This window comes from Phoxinus phoxinus (genome assembly GCF_949152265.1).
Source record: "Phoxinus phoxinus genome assembly, chromosome: 25".
Taxonomy (NCBI): Eukaryota; Metazoa; Chordata; class Actinopteri; order Cypriniformes; family Leuciscidae; genus Phoxinus; species Phoxinus phoxinus.
The window spans coordinates 8222467-8241326 of record NC_136900.1 but is presented as its reverse complement, the minus strand read 5'-3'; the positions used below and the strand labels follow the sequence as shown (position 1 = coordinate 8241326).

The window sequence follows — 18860 nt, the reverse complement described above, 5'->3', positions numbered from 1 at the left end:
AAAGAAGCTATTGGACGAAGTTATTATATTATATACCTTTCTGCGCTCCTGTTCATGAAGACCGAGACGACAGAAAGCGAATCCTGTGTGTTCTTTATTTTACAAAAGCACAATGTTTTGTTGTTATTGTGAGTGTACACAAATAAAAGTAGTTGTTATGTATTACTCTTCTCTGTGTAACGGTTTACACTTGTTTCCGCTGTTATCAAGTGTTCACGCCGGCGTCTCAATATCAAGCAGTAAGTGCGCTAATACTTTAGCTTCCACACTCCGCACAAACACTATATGCGCCTAATAATAGCTAATACAAGTTAAGTTAACGTTAGAGCCAGAGGCCATATAAAGTTGCTACTACTTACATGTTTCAACTGATAAGCCATATTTGAGGTCGATGGATAATTTTTGGATGGAACGAATGGATTATTTTATTTGCAACTAATGACTAACAATGTTGAATGAATGAATGTTGGTCGACTAAGCCTCTTCTCGTTGACTAATGTTTACTCGTCTATTAGGGGGCAGCCCTACTCATTCTATCAAATTACTCATGTGGCTATTCTTCTAAAACACAATGCTAATTGCATTGGCCATGCACTTCCATTTTAAGTAACCAACCACAATTTTCACCTCGATTAAGAAAAGAAAGTGAAAAAAGACTGATGAGTAATAATTATTTTCTGTGGCAATCAACATTATGCCATAGATGCGGTCGCACTGAACCAGGAACATATCTCCTGAGCTATAAAAGAGCAATAACATGCAAATCATCACAGAGCCATCAGTGAGTGAGTGTGTGTGTGTGTGGGAGGCTGAAAGACTCCTGCTGAGGAAGTGAACAGCTCTTAAAGCGGGATGTTTACTGAACACCTGCTCTGATGGTATGCGTGTGTGTGTGTGTGGTCCGCCATCATCAGCTGCACTATAAGTAGCTACTAGTCTGAAAAAGAAAAACAATTTGATTCCGACAAGACTAACAAACAAGACGGAGGAACTTCTCTGGAGGAAATTCTGGAGAATACTGATAAAAGGCCAATACTTACATTCAAAATTGAATAACTCTAAATTGTAATTTATGCATCTAAAAATGCATAACAAAATAATATATATTGCCTAATATTACACCTGTGAAACGATTAATTGCATCCAAAATAAAAGTTTGTGTTTACACGATATAGGTGTGTGTATGGTGTATAATTATTTTGTATATATAAATACAAATACATGCATGTATATATTTGAGAAATATTTGCTTTTATATACTGCATATAAGCTAGTTTCACATCTGTAAAATATATATATATATATATATGTATATATATAAAGACTTCAGATGCAAAAGCCTCTAAGTGCCATCTGAAATTTTCTTCTAGAATGATTATTTTTATTAAGTTTGTATGTTTATGTTCAGTTATTTCACTTTAATGGCAATGACAATGACCAGTGACTATTAATTGTCATTGAAGTGAAATTACTGAACTTAAATATACGAGCTTGATAAAAATGCTCATTTAGGAAGGAAATGTCAGATGGCATTTAGAGGCTTTTGCATCTGAAGTCTTCATACATATATATAAAATTATGGTTTCAGTCAAAAAAAGGCACTTTGAAATGAAGGGGAAAAAACGGTCCAATGTGCCAAATTTGAATGTATAGGGAAAGTAAAGAGCAATAATTTTGAAACAGCTTTGTGTGTGGAGCAGACTGAAATTTAGGCTATCAAACAACTTCAGAAGAAGTGGAATATAGCACGAGTCGTGTATATACTACTTCTAAGATACTTGTATGGTGCTTTTTAGTAATTGCACAGCTGAAGTCTCCAGTCTCTTTCTCTCTCAAGAGAGGCATGAGAATAGCACTGAAGCGACTGATGTTCACCAACCCCTCTGGATTGTGTGTATGTCTGTGTACACATGAAGAAAAAAGCCACATATGTAGTCTCTCGGCTCTCCGCCCCTCCTCCTCTCATTCCTTGGGTCTTTTAAAGTGAGGCCCATCACAGTCAAGCTGCCCTTTTCTCATTGATTTAGGAGCTCATGTTCAGCGGCATCAGGAGGGGAAGGGGGCGGTGGTGTAGGACGGGTTTACACCGAACATCTCAGCAGCAGACAGAGCCTGACAGACAAAAGCCCTGTGGAGAGAGCAGCTCTCCAAAAACACAATACTAACACTTAATACTGGAGCTCAGCCTCACAATGAAGCTGCTTCACAAACTGGACACATTGAGTTATAACATCACAATAGGAAACAAATCATGTCTCATGGGATGGGAAACGGAGATCTGAACGAACTGTCGGCCGATAAAGACATGAGAGGTCTTACAGTGATTCTTACTACATGTAAAGGAAGTTCTTAGGAAACAAAGGGTGTGTGTGGGGGGGGTCCAAAAAATGCAAAACCTGAACGGTTCAATAGCTAAAAAAAAATTATATATTGTCTAACTGTAGGCTGTTTTACGGTAAAATAAACGTATATTTTTAACGTATAGCGACAGATCGCTATAGAGCCTCAGTTAAAGCTGCTCGTGAACCGATCGTCTCTTCCTTCTAGTTCATTTATAGCAAATAAACATGAATGAACATCAGAAGGAATGTTGTTTCAACCGCGGAAAGTCGTCAGTATACTTTGTTTTTCAAGTTCAAGTCCTCCAATGTTAATCTACTAACTCTCCTGACTGGTTTGTCTGACAAAAATGGAGGATTCGGTGGATTTTGATTGGTCAGATCACCTGTCAATCAAACTCCCTGCGAAGGGTCAATTGAAATGGCCAATTTTATTAGACGATAAGGAGTCGTCTAATAAAACTAAAAGTTAATAATACCCATACTTTCCTGCATTTTCTGTGCTGATTTTGGGGAAAATATCCCATAACTACCGGTAATTAAAAAAGGCAAATGGAGCTCTAAGTTATCTTACTAGTAGCTGAAAACAAACATGCAAGGGGTGTATGAAATGTTTCAAACTTTGTTAAGGACTATTTTTCTAATTATCAAGTTCTTTTGCAATCAAATATAAACTCTTATTTTGCACAATATTCACTAAAAATATGTATTATTTCAAAACATATGTGCATTATCCATTGACAATGTGTTAAGAAGATTTTAGAAGTATATTTCAATTAATTTGCCAAGTGTTGATGCTTATTGGGCAATGCTGACCATCTTAAACGGCTTCATCATGTATGACGATTGTTCAGCATGGCTGGCATAGAAAAGCTATTACAGAGAGAAAACACACTGCAAAGCAAAACAATCACACGCACAGAAACACTCAGGTGAATGGCAGTCTGAGATAAGAAGAAAAGCAAAGTGTCTGCAGGAACAATGCCAGAATAAACACGCAGAAGACCACAGCCAGCGCTGCGAGTGTGGTTTACATTTTGGACCCCATTTACATGATGTTTGGTGCTGCCGCCATGATCGAATCACTAATTCAAAAGCCTTATACGGACTATCAGCATAATCATATCAAAGAAAAAGTGTGCTGGTCTCCCAACTCTGCACACTGTTATTCTTTAGAACAAAGGCTTTTAAAACAACACCAATTAACACTCGCACCTCAAAGCACTCGAACCCATAGGGAGTCGTCTAATAAAACAAAGTTAATAATACCCACACTTTCTCTCACCGTCCCATGCCTGCGCTTCCTACCTGACCGCCATCATTAGCTGGAGAAGGTTAAACGGGTTCTAGAGTCCCAGAGGAACGCAAACTGGGTCAATGGTGAATATCTGTTCGATACAGGGGCTGCACTGCAGTTTTTTTTTTTAAATTGTACTGCAGTCTCACCGGTTTTGATCTGAACAGTCTTTGATTACTTCTTATTTTCACTTTCAGGCAAATGTAAATTAATTTCCAACAGAGCAGCAAGTACACATCCTTAATTAAAACACAGCTGAGGCATTAGGAAATAAATAACTGATCCCAAGCAGAACAAGGAAAACTGCTTGCTGTAAATTACACACACACACACACACACACACACACACACACACACACACACACACACACACACACACACACACACACACACACACACACACACACACACACACACACACACACACACACACACACACACACACACACACACACACACACACACACACACACACACACACACACACACACACACACACACACACACACACACACACACACACACACACACACACACACACACACACACACACACACACACACACACACACACACACAGAGAGCATTAGTTTAGTGCAATAAAGCACTTAAAAATAACTGCTGCTTTTAAAGTTAGATGAAATTGTCAATGTTTTTATCGTTCATCAGTGATTCTGAAAGCAATTCTAATAATATTGTTCCTCTGCGTTATAGTTGAGAACTAGAACTATAGTCTTGGAACTAGAATGAGTATTAAAATGTTATGGTTATAGTTATCCTTGGTTTGAACATGTCTTAAAACAAAAAAAAAAAAAAAAAAAAGTATTTCCATTTTCTGTAAAAACATTGGTTCACTTTCAAATAAAAATTCTGATAATTTACTTAATTAAAAAGAAATTAAGGTTTTTGAGGAAACCATTCCAGGATTTTTCTCTATATAATATTTCAATGGCAACCAATGGTTTGAAGGTCCAAATGTGAGTTTCAATGCAGCTTCAAAGTCTCGACACGATCCCAGCCGAGGAATAAGAGTCTTATCTAGCGAAACGATGTCATTTTCTAAAAATAAATACTAATTATATACTTTTTAACCACAAATGCCCATCTTGTACCATCTCTGAGATGCGCCATGCATTACATCATCACGTTGGAAAGGTCACGCAAGACGTAGTCGGAAGTACCGACCCTTAAAGGGATAGTTCACTTTAAAATTACAATTCTGTCATCATTTACTCACCCTCAAGTTGTTTCAAACCTGTATGAATTTCTTTCTTCTGCTGAACACAAAGGAATATATTTTGAAGAATGTCGGTAACCATAGTATTTTATTTTATTAGGGTGAATAAATGATGACAGAATTTCAACAGAAAAAGTGAACTTATCCCTTTAAATCGGTCAGTTTCGACTGACCAAAATCTGCAGACTGGATCACAGCAACTATAGTAACATCAACTCACCCTGACTGCAAAAAGTTCACACAGGAATCACTCTCAACTTTCAGTTAAACTGCTTTTAACTTAAGAGTCTTAAAAATACAGCATTCATGTAGCGTGGCCCTACCAGACTCTCGTACATTTAATTTGTACAGTGAGTCTGGCCACTCCCCATTGACAAGCCTTAACTTCCTTGAAGGCGGGTATTCTGTTGAAGTTTAAAACGATTGGATCTGCCCAGAGCCACTCTGGATCTGCCATAACTGGATCTAATCACTACTGTTTGGTCGTGACGAAACTTCAACTCAAACTAGCGCACTGTCGTTCTCAGCCACTCCCTCTGTTCGCTGATTAGACTGGTAAAAACCCAAGAATACACCTCAAACCCAGACAACATACTGAAGAAAATTTTTAATTGAGGAGGGCGGAGCCAGGCTAGCATTCATGATAAAAGATTAAAAATGTTTTGATTGTTGAAGATATTGATAGTTTTTTAAATCACTAACAGTCCAAGTTTGGACCAGTTAGAGCATATCATTGCACCACTAGGTTTTGAAAGTCTGTATGCATGAATGGTTTGTGGTTTGTAAAATAAAAGGTGCACAAACATTGGTTCTGTCTCAATTTCTACTAGAAAAAAAAAAAAACAGGTATGGATGGACAGGGACAGAAGTGGCTCCCAGGTCTTATTACAAAGACTAACTGGATTTCTTTTCTTGGTGTAGGTCAAAGGAATGATCTTATATCAGAAATAATCTCTAGGTGGAGCCCATGCTGGGTGGATCATGAAGCTTGAGAACTTAGCCATCCATGGCTTCGTTTTCATCTCCATCTCTGTTTTTTTATTCTTTATTTCTCTTTCGCACCTGTCTGCAACTGCCCCTTCCATTAGAGTCGAACTCTCCTCTTCCACTGCGTTCCTTTTATCTCTTCTCAGCAGGCGCTCAGAACGGCTTTAAAGAAATGTATGCTCAAAATCTCTGGATGGGAGGGGAAAAAAACATATCCTGGTCCTCAAAGCGAGCGGAATAAACTACTCAGGAACTGTTAATAAACTGACATCTCTGTTATCTATCACTGTCGTCAAGGCAAAATTGCACCGGGAAAGTAAATTGTTTTTTCAGTGGATAAATCCATCATAACATAAAAAAGGACAACATTGAAAAAGAGAGAATGTAGCTCGAGGGTTTAAAAGGAAGGCTACATGTGTGTCAGGGGTCTAAATAAACCATGGCTTTGGTGAGACCTTGGAGACACATTAATCAAAACATCTATGATTCAATAGCAAAAATAAATTGTACAGAAATAAAGAACATTTTGAAAACATCCTGAGATGCTGTAAAACGGATAATATCACCCATTAAGAATAATTCTGTCATAATTTACTCACTCTTATGTTGTTCCAAACTGTATGACTTTCTTCTGAAGAACACAAAAGGAGAGGTTTTGAAGAATGTTGAAGTTTAAAGTTTCAACAACATTGGGTGGGTCCAGTTGACTTTCATTTTTTGGACAAAAAAACAACAGACATTTCTCAAAATATATTATTTCAGGTTCTCCAGAAGAAAAAGTGAAATGGGTTTAAAACATGAGCGTGAATAAATAACTAATTTTAATTTTTGGGTGAACTATTCCTCACATCACTTGCATCAGAGTAGGGCTGGGTATTGTTCAAAATCTTTCGATCCGATGCCAATTTCGATACCTCAGTTTCGATACCGGTTCCTAACGATACTTTTTTCGATACCAATTTTATGAAATCCATTTTAACAAGATTACATTAAACATTACCTCAGAAAAACTTTGGTTCTATTTTTTCAGTTTGACTCATGCTCCTTAGCCAGAGCACAAAGGAACAAAAAATGTTTTATAAAGAGCTCATGCTCACCAAAGCTGAATTTTTTAAATAAAAAAACAGTAAAACCTAAGTAATATTGTGAAATAGTATTACAATTTAAAATAGTATTTGAATATATTTCACAATGTAATTTATTCCTGTGATGTCAAAGCTGAATTTTCAAAATCATTACTTCGGTGTCACATGACCCTTCAGAAATATGAAAACAGTTTGCTGCTTAATATTTTGGAAACTATGATACATTTTTTTCATGATTCTTTGATGACTAAAAAAAAATCAAAAGAAAAGCATTTATTTAAAAACTAAATATGTTGTAACATTACACATGTTTTAATCTCACATTTGATAACTTTAATGCATCCTTACTGAAAAAAAATTCGGACTAACCAACACATTTTTGAACGGCAGTGTACATTCAGTAGGTTATTATTTATTGCAATATAAAAACTGGAATGATCAACAAGGTATCTCTTCATTTACCAGTCGAAGACGGAGCAACTTTCTGCTCTTATGTTTACTCCGTGCACTGTCAAGGTCTTCATCGTATTTGTCGTGGTACCGGTCTTTGCAGCAATTATTTTACTGCAAATACTGCATCGCGCGCTGTTGGCATCGAGCCTGGAGAAATGTACCCACACTTTTGATCGACTTTTCCACATCTTTAAGGTATTATGTGTGTGTGCTCGCGTTTCATATGAATATGTGCGCGGAGAGTTTGTGTGTGTGTGCTCGCGTCTATGAATATGTGCACGGAGAGTTTGTGTGTGTGTATGTGTGTGTGTGTGCTCGCGTCTCAAGTATGCGTGTCGAGAGTTTGTGCGTGCGCGCGCGCGTCTCATATGAGTGTGCGCGGAGAGTTCCGCGCGTTTCGTGTGAATAGAGTTTGTGTGTATGTGCGTGAGCGACTTTATGTGTGTCGTTGTGCATTTCATATGTATTTGTTTGAGCACTGACGTTGACGAGTTAACTCCTTAGGTATCGAAATCTGGAACCGAACAACATGTCATTTTTCGATACTCGATAGTATCGAGGCAATTCGGTCGGTACCTAAAAAGTATCGAGACTCGGTACCCAGCCCTACATCAGAGATTCAATACACTTACAACACAAACACATTTCAACCACAACATGAAAACGGTTACAGGAAGACAATTTACATGTATTTATTAGCATAGAATGTGTATATTCCAATGATTATACTCTGAATGTCATATCTTTATAGTGTAGTACAACTCATTGAATCTTGATATGCAGTCTCCCATTTGTGTTTATTTCAAATTGTCCAGTAATCATTGGCTGTGCTTTGAAAGTTGGTTCAAAGTTATAGTCTCTCCATAGAGTTCAATGCAACTTGAGCCTTTTCAGTGCATTAGAAAGGTAGAAATTTAGTAATTCCAATTTAGGGAAGGTATATGATGGCAGAATTAAATAACTGGAAGCCAACCAGAAAGCTTAATTAAACAAGGCGTCACCCACAAACGACGTTTCCTGGAAAGTCTGACAAAGACTTTCTTCCAGCAATAACGTTCCTAGAGTTGAGGGCACCAATGACATTTGCATTTCAAGAATCTCAAAGTCGCATCTGCAATTCCTAAACTCATGCAAGGATGCAATATTTTCACTGCTTTTGACACCCACGTAATCTAACAAAAAGGCGATGACTCACAGCTCCGAGCGGCTCTCCTCTGAGGATTCTGGGTGAGATAAGCTAGAAAGGAAGGTTAACCACAATAATGGAGCTTCAAAATCATCTGCATTTAAAAGCACAGCTTCAATTTCCCTGACGATGTGTTTATAAACGGGCCCTTGGCTTTCATTACTACAGCACGTCCTGAAACGACACAGACGTATCATGGGACAAAAGCGAGCCTCTAAACCCCCACCCCTCAACAACTAACAGAATTGGTCACGGCCAATCATTCTCTTCCTCGCTGAGGTTCTGGATAAACACTGTGGCCATCAATCATGGCATCGGATGCGGAAAAGGGGAAAATAAGGGGAAGCGAACACTTTCCACAGGTCACCGGGGAGCCGTACACGTCGTTAAATTCCCCCCATCGCTTTTCAATTACATGCCGTAATTCACCGTCAGGGCCAATACGATGCCAGAGATCGTAACAATGAACAGATGAAGAATACAGTAAACCGAGATTCTGAACTTTTGCTCAAATCTTATGTTACACGAGGGGCGGCATCACACACAAACAAGGTTATTTTGAGGCCTTCACAAGACAAAAGTTTCCTGAGGAAAGCATTGCAGACCTTGTAAAAGTGTTGTTCGCTAACATATATAAAAAAAATGTGGCAACAGACTTTCCCTGGAGGAGATGTAGTAGCATTTGCCCATTGAAAATGTATTTAAATTGATTGTAAAAGCATTTTTATGTAAAGCATTGCGTTGAATTTAATGCAACGATTTACCCAAGAACTTTATTTGGCCTTTGAATATTGTATTTGCGTAAATTGTTCATAAAAGCTTTCAGCATCGAGTTTAATGTGACTAAGAAAATCGTTTTATGAATGGGTTTACACAAATTCATTGTACTGGAGTTTAATGAATGAGGTCCATTGAAATGTAAGGTTTTTCTAGCTCTTGCAGACTTTTCACATCAAATTTATTAGACCATGTCTGTTATTCTCATCTCAGGTCTTTTAAACCAAAATACAAACTCTTTCAACTCATTCATGTGCACACACACAGCAGCCGCCCACCCAGGGCCATATTTACACAGGCAGTTCAGACAGATGATCAGCTCTTCCTATTGGCTTCCTGCATAACGCACAATAGCTTCCCCATAGGAAAACTCATCAGTGTAACAAACTGTGGCACTCAGAAAGCCTCTGAAAACACAAAGAGAACCATTACTCCAGAACTAATTTTACTGGCTCTTTAAATACGAGAAACACTGCTCACCTGTCAAAGGGGTGTTAAATTAAGTTCAAATCACTCTACACAAAATGACTTTCCTTTTCCAATGGGATGTGTGGGGATATTTGTTAAGGTCAAGTCAAAATGTAGTCATTATTTTGGGTTCCTGTTGTAGGTAATTCAGCCTAAAAACTTGTCAGTAGTTAAAGCAATAATTAAAAGCTGGTTAACATCAATGTTATGGCTTTAATGTGTTCTATATTAAATAATAACAAATGTGGAAAAGTTACCGCTGGGAGATACTTTGGAGTAGGACTGCATGATTAATCGTATTTTAGTCATGATCACGATTTCTACTTCTCCCAATTAACTAGCCTAAGCATTATCGTTGGTGATATTAGTCCACTGGTTATTAATTCTGAAAAAGGTTTTGGTTTTTCAATTTTCAATTTCTGTTATTCTGCACTGGAAACAAGTCTACATGAGTTTAATAATCGCAATTATAATTTGAGCAAAAATTATCCGTTTAACCGTTACAATGCAGCCCTACTTTCGAGGGTGATCTATATTCAACAAAAACCATCCTCAAAAGTGTGTTTCAGGAGGAGAGTAGATCCCCACAATCCACATTTAGATCTGACTCCAATTTGATACAAAACACATCAAATCAATTAATTAGATAAAAATCAAGTCTACATTTCTCTTAAAATATGTGAAAGGAGACGAGAATGTGGTTTAAAAGACCCTTTAATGTGCTTCATTACATGTTGTTTAATATATTAATAGCCCCAGGATGATCAAGGGCAGATCTAATGTCTTAGCAAAAGGATATGTGGAGTCTACTTCTCTAAGATTTAATTAGACCGGGACAAACCACCCACTAGCTAATGCTAGTCACCTGCCCTGCCCTGAGGGAGCACTTGAACCAACGACCCTGGGTTGTTTAGTGCACCATTTGTGCCCCTTAAAAAAGATGCGCACACACAATGTATCCTACCTCTATCCAGCGCCATACAGAAGTGTGTGTGTGTGTGTGTGTGAGATAGAAAGCGAATAGCAGGAATCTTGGTTAATTATCACCCGCCTGCTGTCACAACCATCAGTCTCAGTGACACCACTACTGGCAACAACACACTTGCAGGCTTATTAAAGCACATGTGCGTCTGTGTGTGTAATTGATGTATGCACAGCAAGGACGGAGCACCAAGAACAGCGTATAAACCACCAATGATTAAATCACGTCCTGGCCTTCATATACGCAACAACAGACAGTACACGCTAACGGCGGGGTGGGGGTTGCAGAAAAAAACAATTTATGTATTTCATCCCGGGTAAGGGTTAATCAGTGTCCCCTGGGAGGAGTTCACGGAGTCGGTGCATGTTTGATGGATGTGTCCTGCCATTATAACTATGTATATACTTCCATGTACTCCTGACATGCCTTCAATCATGTCTAATTAGCAAAAACAGCAATTTATTTCAGATGCAAGGCTACATACAGCTTCCGAGATAAACCTGCGAAATATTCGCGATCTGCCGCTATACTTGAGGATGAAATTAATTGGCGTCCTGACAACATGAGGAAAACAACACTATCATTAAATTAATTCCCATCAGCAGGCACTCAGTCTCTGCAATGGAGAATTTGGCCTGTCATTCATAAACCACTACAAACACTAGCATGATTATTTATTACATATTTCAGGTAATTTGATCATTCCTTCAGCAGTTGGATAAAAATTATGTTAGTTGTGGAAAGTTCAACCACTCTTATTTTCACTTACCTCATTTGGGTTCACAGCAGGAACGGCAAGTTTCAAAGAATACTAAATCAAAAAGTATTTTACATATCAGAAGGATGGTGACAATTAGTTGCTGCATATTCGTAAACTGCATGCAAATTTTGACTTGCAACAGGAAAACTTAACAGTAGGTCTAATGCTAAAGAACAAGAACACAAAGTTCTCCTAAAAATGGGCCACAATGTTTAAAAAAAGAACAAACAAACAAACAAGCAAGAGCCTCAGGCAAACAGCCTACATGGAGTTACTAACTTTTTAATAATTCCACAACAATTTGTAACATACTTATGTTTCAAACACACCTCTGCTATCTCCTCCACATCGCCAACATCAGCTCTTCAAGGGTCAAGCGAAGCCCGTCTCTCTTCCATAAAGCTAATGAGGAGGAAAGGCCGGTTTATCATTCGCCAGTCGTCTCTAAGCGTGGATGCCCTTTATAGCCTTCCGGTAATGTGGAGTACAAAGGGACATTAAGGTAAGCTTGGCTGCCCTTTTTAAATGTATCATTTGTAAGAAGCAAGACAACATTGAGATTGGTTTAGATAGGGATTGTGGCTTTGCTCAAGGTATGAAAGAAACAATCAAAGCACAGTGGCTAAAAGCTACACAGAATGACATTAGCGTGCTCTCAGATACTTAAGTCAATGGATGCATCACAATAAGGTGTATTTTCAGGAAAAGTTGAGGTTTGCCAAGATAACAACGAACATTTTAGAGCAGTAAAAATGATCAATAACTAATCTAACGACCTGTGTTTTTGAGTTAGAGTGAGGCCATCCATTAAATTAGGTTCAGACCTATAAATGGCTAACTACATTTCAGCAGGTTTCTGCAGAAGAATGGCAGTAATTTGCCTTCCCTACAGAGACTAAGTGAGCCGATATCAGCGGGAGGCATCTAGCATGTGGCCTGGAGAACTGGAAAACTCTCTCCATGGTTACAGACCCACAAACCTACCAATCAGAGATCAATTACCATGTCAGGCCATTGCATTTACTTTCGAAAGGCCAGCTCAAAAGACACGACTCGATCCAGAAATCAGTACCAAGTTCCTTAAAATATGGAGCCATTTCAATCTTCTGAAGCACTGACATGAAAGTTCGGTCATCATTTACTCACCATCATGACTTTCCAAACCTGTCTGACTTTCTCTGTGAAACAAAAAAAGATGAGAAATGTCTGTGTTTTGATACAATGTAAGTGAAAGGAGTCCAATCCATATTTTTGTACCCCATTGATTCTTCAAAAGATCTACTTTTTCAGTTTGTGGAACGACATAAGTGTGAGTGAGTAAATAATGACATTTTCAGTCTCTTTAAGTGGACATTCATTTACAGGAGGGTCAAAGTGTGCATTCATTGCCGAGACATTAGCAGGTAGAGGACAAATCAGGTGGTGTATGGAGCCCAAACGGTACAACATGATCAAATTAAACCAATTAATCACCGTTTTAGAGACAGCTAAGGTTCTCTTCCATTATTCATAGCCTCCTGCTAAACCCAATGGGAAAACCACAGCACTTATGGAAGGGGGTGAACAGGAGTGATTGCTATTCGACACAGAACATATGCCGAGTTTGTAAGGACAAATGATCAAATAATCAGGATAACGGGGAAAATGGAGGAGCATCAGTATGGAGGCTTACCAGAGAAAGCTTTGATGGACACAAATCCATAATATCAACTAAAAAGAGCAAGAACAGATTGAAATCAAGCATATGTCAAATTGGATTTTGGGTGATTTGGTGTACAACTAGAGCTGGTTTTGTTATGTCTTGTTCAGGTTCTCACAGACAGCTGTTAAGACCTTCAATCCATACAAAAGCCATGCATCTAGACCCTCACAGCAAGGGTCAAACACTGGGATCCTCTCAGCAAGATCTCTCCTGACCTCATTAAAATGATTCCTTCGCCACAGCCGCCTTCAATCTAGACATTCTTTACAAGCAGGATCCAAAAAAAAACCAGGAGAGGTGTTGGAGAAGCAATAACAACCAGCAAGAGTCCTCTATTCACCGAGACCGCAGAAGGAGAAATCAAGGGTGACCCCTGTCTTTCAGGGCTTTGACCTCTCCCAGTAAGAGGCTGAGAGTGAGGGTCCGCCTAGTGAAAAGCTATATTGAGAAGGACAAATACGTCGACCAAATGCAAACAGCAACACTCCTGCTGGAATTTTCCATCCTTTCCACACTCATGGATCTCAGTGGCTCCATAAAACCAAACCACAATTTCAACACGTGTTCCAGACTAAAATGTATTTGCAAACTTAACTTTTCAGCTCTAGAACAAACTAGATTTTTTTTTTTTTCTTGCAATGAAGCAAGAGTGTTCATTCGGCTTTTAATCACAGTTTAAAAACGTGACCAATCACAACTTGCACCCAAAATAAATGTAAGAATGGAGACGAATAACAATGACGATGCCATTACTTTCACTTAACTCATACAAAAAAGTATTTTAAGTTTATACATACTATATAGCACATCTAAAACATTATCTAGAAAGAGTGTGTACCAGGCTTGGACAAAATTCAGAAATGAAGAATTGGCTCACTTTCAATTCATGAACTGGAATTTAAATTGATTTAGATTAGGAAATTGAACTGGAATGGCAGGAAATTGCAGGTAATGCATTCTGGGAAAGGAAGTGTTCCTCCACCATAATCCACAAAAGTTAGTTAAAATATGATGAAATATATAAACAAAATAATTTCTATGTGTGGCACTTATATATCGATCTGTCCATAAGGCCTTCAAACTTCAAAGTGTTTTAGAGATTTAAAAAACTTAAAGACTGTGAAGCAAACATTAAAATGTTTCTTAAAATAGTTACATTAATTCATTTTCTTTACTTCTACTTCCTTACATTCATACAAATTGCAGTTCTGCATCCTGTTTGCAAGCTCAATTCATAAATTAAATAGGAATTTATTCTCAATATATTCTCAAAAGATACTGAATGCTGCACAACCCTGGTTTGTATGATGTTTTGTACAATAAGCAGTTCAAGTTGTTTTAAATGCAAAAATCTGTGGAAAAGACAAATAAAGTTTATAGCACACGTAAGATATGATCTAGAAAACTATTTCCACAGTCTGTACTGTCAAGTGGTTCAAGCTGTTTTAATGTCAGAAATCTGTGGAATTTCAATGACCGCCTTGCAAAACTTTATTTTTCTGTCAAGCTGGTACTTTAACTCTCAAATGACTCGGATCTAACAAAAGGCTCCATGCAGGGTCCAGACATGTATCATTCTTGAAACAACAAATTACCTGTCTTTCCATCCAACCACAAAGCGACACACTTCACAACTACGTCTACAATAACACACCACATCAGTCAGCCATAGGCGATCTAGAAGGTGAAATCTCTACAAATTGATAAGCAGCTGCGGGGAGAACCAAACACTCTGTTGCCCACTGCCAGTCACACTTAGACAAGAGCACACAGATAAGACACACGATGAATGTGTTTGTCTCGCCTTCTCAACCAGCTGCAGGCGGCAAGAAAATGGCTACGCGCCTCACGCTCGCAAAGAGCCAGACCACGAGAGTATGAGAGTGACTGAGTGAGTGCAGAGATTCACAAATTTACCCTCTAGCCTTGTGAATGAGATTGCTGTTGATATCCCACTAGCAGAGGCAACGGGAGGGGTCAACTGGATGCGCTAAAATGTCATTCAATCATTCAGCCTGACATTGATGAGTATTAAGCTTGCTTTCCATACCATACCCCCTCCAACCCCCCCAAACCACACACACACACAGCTAATGAGAGATGGAGATGGCTACAGATGTCTCCATTTGTGCCGTTTACCTGCTGTGCCAAAAGCAATTACGCAAAGACTGCATGACAATTGTGACCCATTCTCAAAGTGGCATAAGAGATGGTTTTCATCTGATAAACCTTTTAGCACTTCTATGATGCATCATTATTAAAGTCCCGCTGTATACTAATTTTATCCCTTAAAATTCATCTTTGATCACCAAAATGACAAAGCATTTTTTCCTTGAAAAAAAAAAAATTCACACCTTAAAATATATTGAATGTAACTCGACACCCTTGCCTTATTTAGTATACGTTGTCCTCTGAATATGCAAACGAGCCCCGTCTCCACTCACTCACTCAGCTCAGAGATCCACTGGTTGACGATCACACGTTGATCTGATTGGTTACAAAGTAGTTTGTGACGTCAGAAACACCAAACCGTGTTTTTGAGACTGTCTTTGGTTCACTGCAGTTTTAAGGAGAAAATACTCAGCAATGTTGTCGACTTATGCTTTAAGACAAACCATGTAGGCTAAATTCAGATTTAAAAAGCCACAGACATATAGGGTGAATTCTGATTGATTGGGAAACTTTTTTCCCCAAGTCATCTCAATGGCAAAAAGTGTCCCAATCACCTTAAATTCACCCTGAGCAACATTAAAAGCTTGATTTTCACCACAGGGGGGCTTTGAGCAGTAAAACACAAGAAAATTAAAGTCTTTGAGAGAACCACCACTTCTCACGTTTATGTGCACAGATTTTTCTCCATCTGAATCCATTTATTCTTATTGCAAATTTTACATGTCTCATTGAAATGTGCCTTACGGATAAAAATACAAATGTGCATAACGTAATAAAAACAAACTTTCTGTGCAGGCAAAATGCATCATTTAGTGTCTTCATAATCATAATGGCAAGAAGTTTTTTGTCCTGTCAGCAGGCTGTGAATCAGCTAAATGTTTTTGTATCCGTTTGCGATAAACTAACTAACAAACTTTCCGTAAACGTGAAGAGTAGCATTGTAATCATAACTTGTTAGATTCAAAAGGTTTGCATGGCAATTATTTAATCCACCACCAAATTATTATTATCATTCCAAATGAGCTATCAATAAGATTATTAACAGCATGTAGCTACTGACAGACAGAAGTGTGGACAAAACAAGCTCATAAGTCATGCTTCTGCTAAACTGTTGCATGTCAAATCTAAACTAAAACAAAACCATACAATAGGAAAGGTTGAATCACAAGGACTTTCCATCAAACCAACTACTTTGCATATGCCTATAAAGCATTTTGTGAATAGCCAGTGAAGTAGACCATTTTTTAGAGCGGACTTCTGGCGTAAGACACTCTATTGAGTTAATTTTTTAAAAACATTTCTCTATGTTCCACTTCATCTAGCGATTTCTGAATTCAAGAATATGTCCTGTATGAAAGGCAGCTTTTTTTAATCCATATTGAAATAAACTAGCTTTGCACCACAAGTGCAGAGCCTAATTCAGTTTGACAAGGGTTTTTTCCCCCCACTAAAGCACCAACAAGAAATCTCCAAAACTCTATAAAACATTGTGAATTTACAAGCAGACTATCTTTGAGAGAGGACTTGTGGCTTGGCTTTAAAGTCTGCATGTCTGAAACCTCAGGGAAATGTGTTTCAAATAAACAAAAACTTATTTTCAGAGGGAAGCCATGATTAGTAACTCGAAACTGCATGGCCACATGTACAAAGCACCAATTCAAGCCCTATCTAGAATCCTTTAAAACACAGAAAAGACAAGACTAAACATACGCCATTCAGCTTGAAAAATAAAAAGCGATTCTCCGAGAACTCTCCAACCATGATAAGAACAATAAATACATCTGATTCTTATTTAGGGGGGGATATACTTCTTTCATCATATATCATCATAAAATGATATAGATTTAAGTCAAAGAACAAACAAAAAAAGCTAATATTTCTCCTGTTAAAACATTTGGTGTCATTTTACATATTCACCTCACAGCAATCTCAGAGGCAGTAACGTTAGCTGAGGGAACTGATCTTCATTTGAGTCACCCAGAAAATTCCCTTTCATCATTCCCAACAGTAAAGGTTCCCAAATGTCTGACCCTGTCATTACCATCAACAATCAATCAATAACCTTTAGGCTCTCAACCGCTCTCTTTTAGGCGAGGTCAAGAGCAACCTACTGCATTGTTCTGGAGTGGATGGATGGATGGATGGGTGGATGGATGGATGGGTGGATGGATGGATGGATAAATGGATGAACGGATGGATGCTTTCTACAAGTGCTCTTCTTTCAAATGCCTACTTACCAACAGCCTCCACATCTGTAATGGCTTATAGATCATTGACTTAAGCCTGGCAAAATCCTCTATTGCTAATTTGACATTAAGGTTACAATACACATTACGTTCAAAGCAACCTGTGGTGATTTACTTAGTCACGGTCACAAAATAGCAAGTTCATGTATAACCCCTTGCAGAATTTAAACCTTCATGCGTTTAACAACTCTATAATGAGCTAAACATAAATAAATATGTAACCAGAGTAACCAGACTGTGCATGATAAACATCAGGGTAAAAATCAGAGTAAACGAGATGGTATAAATGGTTAGTGAAGGAACAGACTGTCAAACGTTGAACGTTATCATTAGCGGGGATTTGTCGATGCCGCGCGGCGCACGTAACGTTAATAACGGACGAGAGACACGGAACTTACCTTTATCCGCACCGCCGAACCGGAGAACGATGAGACTTGTGAAAAACACGAGCAGCCGTGCCCTCCGCTCCGCCATCACTTTCTGAGGTAAAAAAAATACACAAAATAATCTCGGAGAAATGCACAAGTTATCCACTGTGCTTTCTGGGGTAAAGTTTTACCGACTAGAACGGACAAGGTGCTTTATACAAAAACGCTGAGCATCGTCCGCAAACCGGCAAGATCTCGCGCTCCGCCGGTGGCAAAAAAATAAACATTTAATTCTCCTGCAAAAGTCAAAGGCGATACGCCGAAGAGTCCGGGTGTTTTCTTGAACTTAAAAAGCCGAGGAGGGCTTTTAACGGAGGCATTAAGTCAATCCACAGCCGACCCTCAAAGGCAGCGGCTGCAAATCGGTCCCGAAGCGTTTAAAAGACCGACCGGCGTATTTCTCAACGTGCGTTCAACAGATTTAACGGAACCGCAGTGGAGTATCCAGCATAAGCACACGGCGTGCGGTGCTGGAGACTGGGGTTTGTAGTGGGTATTGGTCCGTGAAAAAGAAGGCGTGGATTCTCACAGGATTCTGGATTTTTTTTTGGCCCGGGAAAGTCAAAAATCACGGTGTGTTGGTGCGTATTGCGCATGCGCACATCTGGATCCCAGTGTAGGCTGCATAGGATTCACACTACTTGTTTAAAATAAAACTATATTTTAGTAGCTTAAATAGCAAATATATATCTTTCTTTGAGCCATGGGTACATTTTATATATATATATTTTTTATATTGGTA

General features: G+C 38.5%; 1 protein-coding gene across 2 annotated transcripts in view; it reads right to left on the bottom strand.

Moving 5' to 3' along the window:
- neo1b (neogenin 1b) overlaps positions 1 to 18587 on the bottom strand; it is a 133989-nt gene extending 115402 nt beyond the window's left edge. Inside the window, exon 1 of one of the 2 annotated variants that reach the window (XM_079603622.1) lies at positions 18089 to 18587. In XM_079603622.1, the coding sequence (XP_079459748.1) occupies positions 18089 to 18164 (76 nt within the window). In that variant the 5' untranslated portion in view covers positions 18165 to 18587. The remainder of the gene's footprint in view (positions 1 to 18088) is intronic. The other variant, XM_079603621.1, reaches the window with a different exon arrangement.
- Positions 18588 to 18860: the final 273 nt, after the last annotated feature.